Source organism: Alexandromys fortis, unplaced genomic scaffold (assembly GCF_014885135.2).
Source record: "Alexandromys fortis isolate MF-2015 unplaced genomic scaffold, M_Fortis_MF-2015_v1.1 scaffold_3, whole genome shotgun sequence".
Taxonomy (NCBI): Eukaryota; Metazoa; Chordata; class Mammalia; order Rodentia; family Cricetidae; genus Alexandromys; species Alexandromys fortis.
In genome coordinates this window covers 19,743,899-19,757,292 of record NW_026067909.1, presented here as the reverse complement: position 1 = coordinate 19,757,292, position 13,394 = coordinate 19,743,899, and the positions used below count along the sequence as shown (strand labels likewise).

General features: G+C 48.8%; 1 protein-coding gene across 2 annotated transcripts; it reads left to right on the top strand.

Annotated features, from left to right (window-relative positions):
• Window positions 1-587: 587 nt before the first annotated feature.
• Window positions 588-9,657, top strand: Ms4a15 (membrane spanning 4-domains A15). Of its 2 annotated transcripts, XM_050137691.1 has the most exons (6): window positions 588-827; window positions 4,478-4,600; window positions 6,796-6,852; window positions 7,464-7,556; window positions 7,894-8,007; window positions 8,840-9,657. In XM_050137691.1, the coding sequence occupies exons 1-6, from the start codon at window positions 603-605 to the stop codon at window positions 8,954-8,956; spliced, it is 729 nt and encodes a 242-aa protein (XP_049993648.1). In that variant the 5' UTR covers window positions 588-602; the 3' UTR covers window positions 8,957-9,657. The 2 variants fall into 2 exon arrangements, with proteins under 2 accessions (XP_049993648.1, XP_049993647.1); XM_050137690.1 differs by lacking the exon at window positions 4,478-4,600 and having other exon boundaries at window positions 603-827.
• The last annotated feature ends 3,737 nt before the right edge of the window (window positions 9,658-13,394 follow it).

The following is a 13,394-nucleotide window of genomic DNA, read 5'->3' as shown; positions in this document are numbered from 1 at the left end:
GAGGGAGGGAGGGAGGGAGGGAGGGAAGGAAGGACGAAAGGGAGGGAGGGAGGAAAGGGAGGGAAGGAGGAAGGAAGGAAGGAAGGAAGGAAGGAAGGAAGGAAGGAAGGAAGGAAGGAAGGAAAGAAGGAAGGAAAGAAGGAAGGAAAGAAGGAAGGAAAGAAGGAAGGAAGGGTGGGCGGGCTAACGTCCTGTCTGGTTCTTCTCTTTCCATGAGTAAAATGGTACTTCAACTACGCTCCACCTTCCCAGGGCTGTGAATTCTTGAGCAGTCACTCACCCTCTCCAGGGAAAGGAGGATGAATACATGTAGGCTCCCCTCAAAGGCTCCACTTGGCTGGGGATATGGCTCAGTAATAGTGGGCTTGCCTCACCTGTAGGCTGGGTTCCATGTCCAGCATTAAAAATAAAAAATTCTTTCCCCAAGCGCCTACTCCCTTCGGTGAGTCTCTTCTTCTTCCCAGCTCTAGTTGGGGATTTGGGCTTTATTATCTCCGGGCCTCAGTAAGCAAGAGCAGGAGGGTGTGCGGTAAGCAATTGTGCAATGACCATTACTGCCTTTTTATCTCCTGAGCCTTCATCCTCCAGGCTCTCTGAACACGATGTCCACACCTCCTGCCAACAATGGTGTATTTGTCGTCATCCCGCCCAGCAACGCCAGTGGCCTCCGCCCGCCTCCAGCCATCCTGCCCACCTCCATGTGCCAACCTCCAGGGATCATGCAGTTCGAAGAGTCACCACTGGGGGCGCAAGCGCCCAGGGCCACCCAGCCACCTGACCTAAGACCAATAGAGACCTTCTTGACCGGAGAGCCCAAAGCTTTAGGGGTAAGAGAAATTCCCCCGTGTGGCCTGAGACAGACCCGCTGGGCAGGCGGTGAGCCTTATGCTCAACAGAGAGGGGCAAAGGCAGGGAATAATTATAAGAAATGCGCCAGACAGACAAGGCTCCCCTTCCCTCCTCGGAGCTCACCAAATAAACCAGGAAACAAATGACCAGAACTCCAAAGAGAGCTAAAAATGATGTATGGAGTCCGGGCGGCGGCGGCGCGCGCTTTTAATCCCAGCCCTAGGGAGGTAGAGGCAGGCGGATCTCTGAGTTAGATGCCAGACTGGTCTACAGAGTGAGTTCCAGGACAGGCTCCAAAGTTACACAGAGAAACCCTGTTTTTGAACGGGGGAGGGGGGGCGGGGGAGAATGATGAATGGGGTACTGAACACTAGCAAAGACAGAAAGAGCTCTCCGGGGAGATGACACTGAAGCTAAATTCTAGGTGTTAAAGCCAGCCCAGCAAGAGCTGGATGGATAGATAGATGGAAGGATGGGTGAAGGGTAGGATTGCTTGTGCAGAAGAGCAAAAATACAAAGGCCCTGAGGTGGAATCGGGTGTGGCTTGTTGAAGGGAGGTACGGAATGCTAACAGAGCTGGAATGTAAAGAACAAAGGAAGAACTGACAGAGGATGAAGAGGAAATGGTAGGCAAGAGCCAACTCCTGTAGAGCTTTTGGAAGCCCTTCTCTTCTCTAATCTCAAATGGCTTTAGAGAGTGGTCTCTAAGAAGGAATAAAATATAGATGATAGGTGGATAAATGGATAAGATAGATGAGAGATTAGACAGATGATGAAAGACAGATAAATGATAGACAAATATAATTAAGAGGATAGCATAGATGAGTGGATGATAAATAAATATGATTGGTAGATGATAGATAGGTAGAATGGATAAATAGGATAAATATATACCTAAGACAAATAGATCAATAGATAATATATAATAGGTGGTGATTGATAGATAAGATGGATGATAGATTAAAAAATAGATGATGGATAGATAGGCGTGTGAATTGCTATGAACAAAAGCTTCCAATTCAATTGATGTTAAAATAATGAGTTTCATAATGATGTTTTTATGCTTGTGTATCATTGTTCTTTACTCATAATCATAACAGAGTTTATTCGTAGGCCAAGAACTCATGAAGCCAGGAAGCCCTCAGAACCAAAAGAGGTTCAAGCCCCACCCAGCAGTATGAGCAGTTAACTTCCACAGGCCAACACATGTAACAGTGGAGAGGTCGCCTGATTGGCTACGGCTGGAAGGTCTCCTGCTTGAGCAGTGGTGACAGTGGGCATTTGCCTAATTCGGGTTTGATCTGATCCTTAGGGTGCCTGCAACTAACTGTGTTCAGCTGTCTGTGTTGGGCTGAACCCCATTATTTATTTATTTAAAATATATGCCCCTAAGTTGTTCTGTTTGTTTCCGTACTAAGTTAGGCTGCAACTTTCTGCATAGGATTCTCCGTGTGAACAACAGAAATAGTGTAAGCAGTGGGGACAATGACAGCGCTGAGAGGCACACTGTACTCACATCATCCCTCCAGATTCTCAATTCTCAGGGACTCCAGTTCTTACTGGAAAGACTAGGAGCCTAAGGCTTCTCAATACAAGTCTTTTTTTATCCTTAAGATTTATTTACGACACTGATTTGGATGTCATACTAATGAAACATGGAATTTGGAAGCATGAATATTGGCATGCCCTGCTTCCCAAGCCGTAGGCGGATGTTCACTAGTGTGTATGTGTTAGACACAGTGCTAGGCTTCATAAAGACAATTATTTCAGGTACATTCTGCATTGAGACTACATTCATCTGCTCCCAGTCCCTTCTTCTTAGGCTCCCACCCATGCCAGTCTTTTTCTTCCCCCGTCCCTCTTTATACACCTATAAAGAATTCCATGGTCCATAAAGAAAGAAAGTCAGACATTTAAAAATGTCTGATTTATTTTTCTTAGTATTATCATTCCTGGTTCTGTCTGATTTCCAGACAATGTCCTGACTTTGTTCTTTTTCATGGCTGAATAAAATTCACACACACACGATCTATTTTTATTTCCATTCTTCTAATGAGGAACACCTAGGCTGATTCTGTAACAGTCAATACAAGTCTTTTGCCCAAGGCCAGAGAGCCGGCAGGTGGCATCCCATGACCTGGGACAGCCTGACCATAGAGTTCTACTTTCAGTCCCACTGTCTGTCAGGCCAGGACCTCTAACTCAAACCTGCTGGAATGCAGAACCCCATCCTAAAAGCTGTGTCAGGCTTAGTGGTACCTATGGTGACCGGGATGGCAAATGAAAATAAGATACTGGCCAGCAGTGGTGGCGCACACCTTTAATACCAACACTCGGGAGGCAGAGGCAGGCAGATCTCTGTGAGTTCAAGGCCAGCCTGGTCTACAGAGCCAGTTCCAAGACAGTCAAGGCTACACACACACACACAAAAAGAAAAACCTGTCTCAAAAATTAAAAAAAGAAAGAAAAAAAGAAAAGAAGAAAAAGAAAAAAAAACATTCTAAACCAAGATATTGTGCAGTGCTGTGCTGTGCTGTGCTGTGCTGTGCAGTGCTGTGCTTGCAGGGCTGTGCTGTGCTGTGCTGTGCAACAGGTTTGCAGAGAGTGGCAGCTGGCATTTCACGGGAGTTATTCCAGTGGCAAAGAAGATGGGGTTGTTGGCAGTGGGACACACACACAAATGCACACACACAAACGCACACACACCCCTCTGCCCAGGGAAACTGGAGAGATGGAGGGTAGGTAATGGAGGAGAGAAAGCAACAGAATACAGAAGTTTGTGTCTATAAATATCCCAATTCTTGGCACTCACGTTAGAAAGTGATATACAGTCCCCAAGACTCCAAGACTGTGACTGTCGCTGCTCACAGAGATGCTGTTATAGACTACTGCCTTTGGTGACATCGAACCCTTGCTTACCACTGGAGGCCCTGTGGGACCCCCGAGCTGGAAGCGGTGCCAGGCCTGGGCATAGGTTGGACTCAGAGATCTTCCCTATCTCTCTCTGCTCAGGTCTGGTCACCAGAAATGTTTGAAAAGCAATACATCAGAATTTTCCATAAGGCCACACTCCCCAGAGAGTCCCCACCCTTAGGAAAACCATCCCACCACTGGGAACGTTTCCATGGGTCACTGGTAAATAGAAGAAAGAGAGGGGGTTAAGGGGAGCAGGAAGGGAGGGAGGGAGGGAGGGAGGGAGGGAGGGAGGGAGGGAGGGAAACAGAGAAAATGAAGTGGAGATTGCTGCCAGTGAAATAGCTGTGACTCCCACTGCCAGGATGGACTAGGAAAAGACTACACACAGGGAGAAGGCAAGCTAGGCATTTGGTTACCCGAGTGTTGAGAGTCAAGGAACCAGGGCTAAGAGAATCAGACAAGCAACTCAGAGCTGTCCTTGACAACTACAGCCCCACTCACAAATTACACACAAGTCTGGAGCTCCTAGTGGGCTGAGGAAAGTTGGTTCTACCTCGATTTAATGCTCTGACCTCAGCCTAAGGGAATGAAAAGGATTCCCTTGCCGCTGTGGGAAGCCAGATCTGCGGGAATCGGTTGCTCTCCTCGGCAGGGGGCGCTGTGGAGCTCATGGCCGGAGGTCAGTGGTCTGAGCCCTCGATGCCTTCCACAGACGGTGCAGATCCTGATTGGCCTCATCCATCTTGGCTTCGGCAGCGTCCTGCTCATGGTCCGCCGAGGGCACCTGGGGATGCTTTTCATCGAAGGTGGTGTCCCCTTCTGGGGAGGAGCTTGCGTGAGTGCCCGAGTTGCCATTCTGTGCTGGGGCGTGTTCCTGCCCGGCTCTACCTCTTCCTGCTCCACTCCCAACATTTTCCTAGCCTTAGCCCATCCTAGGTCAGGGTCTAACTTGCCTCCCAGACTAACCTGGGCATAATAGTTATCACTCACCCCTAACCTTCATCATAAACCTCGGCCTGATCCACTCCCAGCAAACAGGCGAACGGATTCTGTGAGGAGCCCAATCTATACCTGGGCTTCCTGAACCCTAACCCCACAACTCCACCACGCCTGCAGCAACCCCTCAGTTCCCTCTGTGGGTTCCAGCCTTGCCTGGGCTGATCTCCAGGGAGTCTCTCTGTGCTGGGTCCATTCCTCTGGCCATACCCCAGTGGAGAACCAAACCAGGCTTCCTTGTCTGCTCCTAGGTGCCGAAGAGAAGTTTGCAAGGTGGCATTGCTGTGCGTGGCTCTACCGAAAGCGCCAGTGCTCTGGTGCCAGGGAGCCCTCCAGCTGTGTCCAGGAAGCACAGGCTTTGGGGTCAACTTAATGGGGTCTACACTGAAGCTCCCTGTGTATGATAGTGCAGTCCCTTCTGAGTATCCCAGGCTATCTCGGCAAGAGCTCAGAAGCCCCTAAAAGCAGAATTCAGAGAGGCCAGCATTGTTAAAACTCCACAGCTAGAGCTAAATGGTTGGGAACAAACCTTTAGTCCCAGCTCTTATGGTCCATAGTGGGCCCAAGTTGAAGGAAAATGTTGGCAAGCAGATGTCTAAGGAGGCCCTGCCTCAGGAGGAAACAAAGGTAGCATTCTGCATTTTTCTCTGAGCTCCCGATCCTGCTCCAAACTGTCACAAAATGTGTCATATGCACACGGTAGTGGGGAGAAGTGAGGCTCAGGAGACAGCAGGATCACCAGGCTGGGCAGGGCATGTGCAGCTCAGTATCCAGTCTCTATCTTAGCACTTCACAGGGCTGGGGAGAGTAAAGCATTTGCCTGGCAAGAATGAGGGCTTGCCTTGTGTCTCCATCACCCTTGTCAAAAGCCCGCCTGGGCTTACAGTCCCATACTGGAGAGATGGGATTAGGCAGCCCTCCCTGGGCCTCCCTGGTCAGCTCCACCAAGTCCAGGTAAGAGAGCCTCTCTCAAGAGACAAAGCAGGCAGCTCCTGAGGAGGAATGACACCCTGACCTTGGACGACAGGTGTGAGTACACACACACATGCACATGCATGTCTGTGCGTGCACATACACACACACACACACACAAATGCATGCATGCACACACATGGCCTCATGTGTGGGGCTGCTGCTTAAATGAATATAAGCTCCATGACAGGAAGATCTTTTCCATTTTAGCGAGCTCTGTTACATTTTTGACACCCAACTGCTACTCGGTAAATATTTGACTGAGTGACTATTTAAAGGTGCATATCCTATGAGGCGTTAGTAATATGATGTCAATGAAAATACATATTGTAACTAGGGATTCTCTCCTGCCCACCAGTTCCCTAGCAATCACTCTGAGACTTAATATTAATTACAAACTGTTTGGCCTATTAGCTCAGGCTTATTATTAACTAGCTCCTATGACTTAACCCATTTCTATTAGTCTATATTTTACCACGAGGCTAGTGGCTTGTTACCTCACATCTTGCTTCCCCAGTGTCTGCAGGCATCTCTCTGACTCCACCTTCTTTCTCTCTATATCTGTTTGGGTTTCCTGCCTAGCTATATTCTACCCTGCCATAGGCCAAAGCAGCTTCTTTATTAACCAATGGTAGTAAAACATATTCACAGCATACAGAGAGGAATCCCACATCAACATACCTTGTAAACTATGACTTTATGTCTCAAAACAGAGGCTTCTTTTGTTGTTGTTTTTTTAAGACAGAATCTCTATTTGTAGCCCTAGCTGTCCTAGAACTCATTATGTATACCAGGCTGGCCTCAAACTCACAGAGATTTGCTTGCCTCTGCCTCCCACGTGCTGGGATTAAAGGTATATGCCACCATGCCAGAGGACAAAAGCCTCTTACAGAACCACTAAGGCATCCTTAGAAATATACCCAAGATGCCTGGTCAGGATGCAGACAAGAAAGCCTATGGTTCTCTGCCTACGCCTGTATCTTCCTGACAGAACTTGGGCATGATTTGCCCTCTCGGTGTCCCAGCCAAAACCTCACTGGGCCCTCTCTCTTCCCCACACAGTTCATCATCTCTGGGTCCCTCTCGGTAGCAGCTGAGAAAAACCACACCAGTTGCCTGGTAAGTCTGACTGGAGACAGAGAATCAGGGTGGGGATGGGGCCACTCACCTCAAGACCCTCACCCCCATCTGCCCACTCATTTGGTCCATTCAACAAGCCTTTCTTGGGGGTTTTCTAAGTGTCCACGGAAGGAATTCAGACATCCAAATACAGAAGGAAGAGATGGGACCCTTGCAGAACGCCACCCAAGGTCTACAGATGAAATCCTCACAGACATTCAGAGGAAGCCAATGCAGGAAGGGTCCCCCATAACAGCCTCCAAGATGTCTCAGAGTGTGGGCCTGCGCCTGGGGGAAGTGAAGTACAGCTTTGGGGGGAGGGGGCAGGCATCTGCTGCAAGCCTGGCCCAGGAAAGCCTTGAAGAGGGCCAGGCCTCCTCCCCAGCAGCTCCCAAGAGCATGGAAGAAGCAAAGGGAGGCATGAGGGCCTCTTCCTGGAGTCCTAGGGATGGAGAAGAAGAAGAAGAGTGAGAGAGAAAAATCCAGCCGTGCAGGGCTCATGACCCCAACCCCGGGCCATGAAAAGGAGGGTGCAGGAGGCTGGGCAGTGAGCTGGGGCTCCGGTCCTTTCTCCTCTTTGTCTCTTCTTGGTGCCCCTCTTCCTCCCACAGGTGAGGAGCAGTCTGGGAACCAACATCCTCAGTGCCATGGCGGCCTTCGCTGGGACAGCCATTCTTCTCATGGACTTCGGGGTCACTAACTGGGTGTGTTGGCGGATGTCCCTGAGGGCACTAAACCCAGAAAGATAAGGGCTGCCTCCAGAACTAGGGAAGACCCAGTTGTCCGCAATCCTGGGCATTTTGCAGAGCCTGCTGCTCCGATAGACCTCTTGAGTGTACTGACACCATAGCCCTACCCCAAGATCGGGTGTGGGGAGAAGAGAGATGAGTCCTGGGAGAAAGGAAGGAGCGGGCAGGGCTGGAGTCAGGAAGCCTGGACCCAGGGCTACCTCTGCCTCTTGCCTGGGCGTTATTTTTGGTCCGGGGGGTACCTTTACTTTTAAACTCTCGGTTTGACTTGACTGTGGGTTTGGATCCCCAGGATGTGGGCAGGGGCTACCTTGCTGTGTTGACCATCTTCACCATCCTGGAGTTCTTCATCGCTGTCATCGCCACCCACTTTGGGTGCCAAGCGACCCGTGCCCAAACTAACGCAGTGAGTACTCTCACACCATGTCCAGGGCCCTGAGGAATGCCTGTAGTCTAGGAAGAGGCTGCACCTCCAGCCCCCTCCCACTTTCCCTTTGGGGCTAAGCTGTGATGAGCTTCCCATAAAACACAAGGGCCCCAGATTGTAAAATGGGACTATTCACCCTGTGGCCACAGGAGGGCGCCAGCACTAGCGGCAGAACTGAGATCCCTCGGAATTGGAGGACAGGGTTAGGGCGGGTGAGGGGCCACCTTGCACAGACGGTCCACAGACTGTGAACAGGTGGGCACAGCAGAAAAAACAGCATGACTCGGTGGAAGTTACTCATTTTTCCGGAGGAAAAGAAAAGGAGGGAGGAGGGAAGGAGATAAAAAAGAAGGTGGGAAAAGGGGTACTGATAACACAAAGGCTTCTTTGGGCGGAAAAAATGCAGCCAGGTTCTAGTGGACGCCTTTTAAGGTTGGGGCAGGGGGAATGAGCTGGATTCAAGGGGCACAGTGAAGGGCTACCGGTGTAGAAGCAGCCAGGGACCAGCGCTGTGGTTCGGGCAAGAGCTATAGAGGCCCGAACTCAGAGGGGCTGTCCAGAGAGGAAGCATCAGCTCACTAGCCCCTAGAGAAATGAGGTTTGTCTACTTTTCTCCCTGCGGTGTGTCCAAGCCCTGGATCATAATTGACCCTATAAAATGTTTTCTGAAATGTTAATTAAACGATGCTTTTTGTGTGTGAGCGTTCGGTACTAAGGCGCTGTTCGCAGAGTGCCCAGCGGGTGGCACTGTTGCAGCGCTTATCGAAGACCGCAGAGCCACCCAGACTTGGGGTTTTCTGTTTCTTTGCAGTCTGTGATTTTCCTACCCAACGCCTTCGGCACGGACTTCACCATCCCCAGCCCAGCCGTCTCTCCACCCCCCGCCTATGACAATGTGGCATATATGCCCAAGGAGTCATCGGAGTAGGAGATCGCAGCTACGCGTCTGCAGGACGGAGTCCAGGCTTCCCACGCTACCCAGCGTTCCTCCACCCTCACTTTATTCGTTCTGAGGCAGCCTTTCCACAACCAGGCTCTCCAAGTCATATACACTGTGTCACCGAGTGATGTGTTCCACCAGTTTTCCATGTCATCCTGTAGTTTCTTTCTAAAAGAGACAAAAGACTGATGTCCAGGTTACCCAGCCCTGTCGCCTGACATAGATGTCCCCTGGGTTCCTCTGCGCTGTCCTCAGCTCATCGGCTCATCGTGGAAAATCTTGACATCACAGAGGTTTCACAGGTTTGCCTTCAAGAAGGTCATTAAGCACTGAGAACTCAGAATATTCCAGAAGAGACTGGCATTTCCGAGGCTCTGGTCTGACCACAGAGCAAGGCAGTGAACCTGACTTCCAGGCTCCAGGCTCCCAAGACCAGTTCTGTCCTTTGTCATCTGCTGTTACATCCTTGGGTTTTAGTTTTCCCATCTGGAAATTTAAGTACTAAACTACATAATCACAAGGCCAACCCAACACCCCTGGACTCCCCGGGGTCCTTGGGTCTAAGCCAGGTATTGCCCCCTCCCTCCCAGAACCTCCTTTTTCTTATTTTTAATAGGACTCTGGCCCTTCCTGGATACTAGGACAGGAGGTTGCAGAGGAGATTGACTGACTCTTGCACGGAGGTCACCATCAACAGGTGCACGGGAAAGTCCCCTCACTAGCCCTCCTGTATCCATGCCCCACCCCTGCCTGAAAAGCAAGGGTGTCCCTGAGAGTTACCATGGGGACAGGGCTGGGTCCCCACAGGAATAAAACATCTTCAGCCCAGTGTTCATAGGCCCTGACATATGGCTCGTTTGCCCATACTCTGGAGAAAAATAAACAGTGTGGTTTAGATTTTGAGTTGGTCTCAACGTGGTGGCTTTTGCTTTTTAAGCTTGGGGTCTTCTGAGGGCTGCCTGTGATTAACCAGGTTTGGGTAAGGATCCAAAGAGCAGGCAGGAGGTAACTTCTTACAGCCAGGGGCAGTTCCAGGCTAATGATGAGCACATGGGTAACTGTATTCATGGAGGCAGGGGGGAGGGTTCAGTGGGTAAGGACCTGAGTCTGGATGCTCAGCACGCATGTCAGAAGCTGGGCACAGTGGCGTGTGTCCGTGTAATCCCAGCACTGGAGAGGCAAAGACAGGAAGACCCTGGGGCCTGCTTGGTCAGCCAACGCAGCTGAGTCTGTGAGGTCCGGGTTCAGGGAGAGACCTGGCTTGAAAAGTAAGATGGGCAAATGGAAGGGTAACAGAAGCCTAGGAAGCTTGAACTTGGCGCATAGTACTTTCTCTCAAGTGCAATGAGTGTGCGCATAAAGGGTAACTCTAACAAGTTCCATAGCACGCATAACTAACGCTTGCTTGCCAAACTCTGGCATTAATCAGGTGTAACCTTTAACAAATACTGATGGATTCAAACTGTGCTGGCCCCAACCAAGCACACGAAAGCCTTACCAGCTTTGTCCAGGCTCCCGCCCATCTGGTTTGAACGCCCATTTTCTGACCTACGTAGATCTGCATTACATCAATAGCTTTGGGCCTTTCCCAGGATCCCATGGAGTCATCTCCCCTGATTCCCTTCTAACGTCCTCCTATCTAGATTGAGGATTCAGAATTTACACTAACCTCAATGAAGTTTATGCTGAGACAGATATGAATAAAAGACCTCAAAATACCACCAGAGAATGGGTGTTTCTGTTTCAGGACAATGAGCAAAGATTCTGGATAAAAAGATGAGAGAAAACTCAGCCCGAACAATGGCAGAGCATGTCAGTATCTCTTCAGTAGTTTCTACTGGAGAGTCATAGCATGCCTACCCCAGAGAGTTCTGTCTTTACAGAGAGATGCTGCAGCAACCTATTATCAAATACCCAAGGCTGTAAAACCTTAAAAATAAAAGAGAGAGATCTATTTATTTCACAGTTCTGGAGATTAGATAGAAAGGTCGCATTGGCGGTGGCCTTCCAGCAGAGTCTAAAGGTGGCACACAGCATTACACGGCAAAAGAAAAAAGGTCATGCATGTATGCCTGATTTGCTCATTTTCTGATAAAGTCACTAGAATTCATTTACGGGGCCTCGCTCTGATGCCCTTCTAACCCTCATCATGTCCAAGGCTTCACTGCCCCTCAGCACCATCGTCAGCTTAAGTTTCTGATCACTGACTGATCACTGACGAAAGGATGGTACTTCATCCCGGGACCTTGAGAGGGCGCTCTCGCTGCTGCTCGGGGGGGGGGGGGCTCTTAGCTCCAATTGTTGAGGCTGTACTTAAAAAACCAGAGGGAGTGAGGCATGGGAACTCACTCCTGGCTTTATTCCTGTGATGAAGTCAGCTCCTCCCAGGCAGGGAGGAAATCTTTTAAAAGCTGGATCTTACTTATTTCTTTAAACACTACTAGCCTTGCCTGATCTTAACCTTCGCACAAATGGAATTATACAGTATGCGTGTTTCTTTGTATTTGACTCCTTCTACTGAATAAAATATATTATAGACTTATCTGTAATATCTTGCGTTTTCATTTTATTGTTTTTAATACTTTTGTAAACATTTTGTTTTATTCTATCATTTTAGTTGATTTACCTGTTGATGGATAACTAGGTTAATTCCACTTTGAGGCATCATCAATAAAACTCAAACTTTCTTGAACACAACACAAAAGAACTAAGATGGAGAGCAATTGAGGAAGACTCCCAACATTGACCTCTGGCTTCAACATATACATGTGTGCATGCTTGCACACACACAAGAACATCCACTGCACACACCCATAAGCTCACATGCACAGAGAGATATGAACACACAAATAAACCACACACATATGCACATAAATTAACCAAACTGAATTGCTTCATGCACTCTAATATGTGTTGCTACCTCCATTGTTAAAAACAGGGCCAAAGCCAAACAGGAAAAGCAGAGGAGTTGTGTAGTTTTGCGGCTACAGCCTGGACATTCACTGTCTCACCACGTCCCTGGTCAAGATCCAGACAGGCCTTTGATGTCACACAGGCTGCAAGCTTGGTGGCAGCTGGACTTCACTCTCAGGGCTTCTTGTCACTTGTGGTCACAGGACCGTAGTTTTTAAACCCATATCTTTTTAAGATAAACACTAATGTGCTTACTGGATGATGAAGCTGGGTCTTGCTTATCACCAGAGGTCAAGGTCAAACAAGAACTAAGGATGACCCTAACTACCTTTGGGAGGGACACAAGAACGGTCATAATACTAATTTCTCTACTGTGCAGACAGTTGGACTTTCAAAACATTAAAAAGATTCTTTCAGGGTCAGCAAGACGGCTCAAGACGGTTTTTGTGAGTTCAGGGCCAGCCTGGTCTACAGAGTGAGTACCAGAACACCCAAGAGCAGCTTGAATGACTTGCCCAGGGAGGCACGGCTACTGATTAGTAACATTTTCTCAGCCAGGAAGGGACTCAGTGCATATGAGAACGGATTTCTAAGTTTAATTTGGGCAGCTTCTCAGCCTTGTACGTATTTCTAATGTTCTGACACTAGGGGGCACTCTATGCCCAGGTTTCATTGGTTATTCAGCAGCCTTAGAGCTATGTGAAATAGTGGCTAACAGGCAGAGTGTCGGCTTTTTGTAGTGAATGCAATGTCCCTGTTAACTTACAGCTAATAAACTCCTTAGTCATCAATCTGGACTTGTAGGAGACATTCTTTGTGTTTTTGATATTGTCTATAATTAGAAACATCCACCCGCGAAATTCACATGACAGGTGCACAAAATTCAGACATTAAGAAGGCTGCCCAGTGGTCCAGCGCTTGCCCGAGAGGTCGCTCCCTCCTCAAAGCCCTGTCAAGGAAACAGAGGCTTTGGTATCCCCGGGAGCATGAAAGAAATTTAGTCTCAGCCTCTTCCCCAAGTACTGGGTCTGTTTGCAATTTGACAAGAGCTCCAGGCTGCTTGGTCAGGTTTGAGAAACATCTAAGTATCTCAGAATCTCTAGTGACCACCTTGCAAGCCTTACAGAACTCTGGGAAGAGATCGAAATTGTAAATGCCCTTGATTTGAAGAGGAGTTAGAGAACTCAGGTAGGCAGGGAGAGCAAAGACAGGGCCAATAGGAGAAAGGGAAGGACCAAGGGCCCTAGACAGACCCAAGCCAGCATCCCATTAACATACTCCTAGTCTTACACCTCTCCCATCCCAAAGGGATAAAGTCGTTATTGCCCTTTCTTAGGTGCTTGATCTTCTGTCTTTCCCAGACAGTCAATTCTTTTTAATTAAAAATATTTCATTCAGCATATTTTGATCATGTTTTTCTCCACTCCCAATTGTTCCCACAGATCCTCCACACCTCCCTACCCACCCAACTTTGTTTCTCTCTCTCTAAACACACACACACAAAAAAAAACCC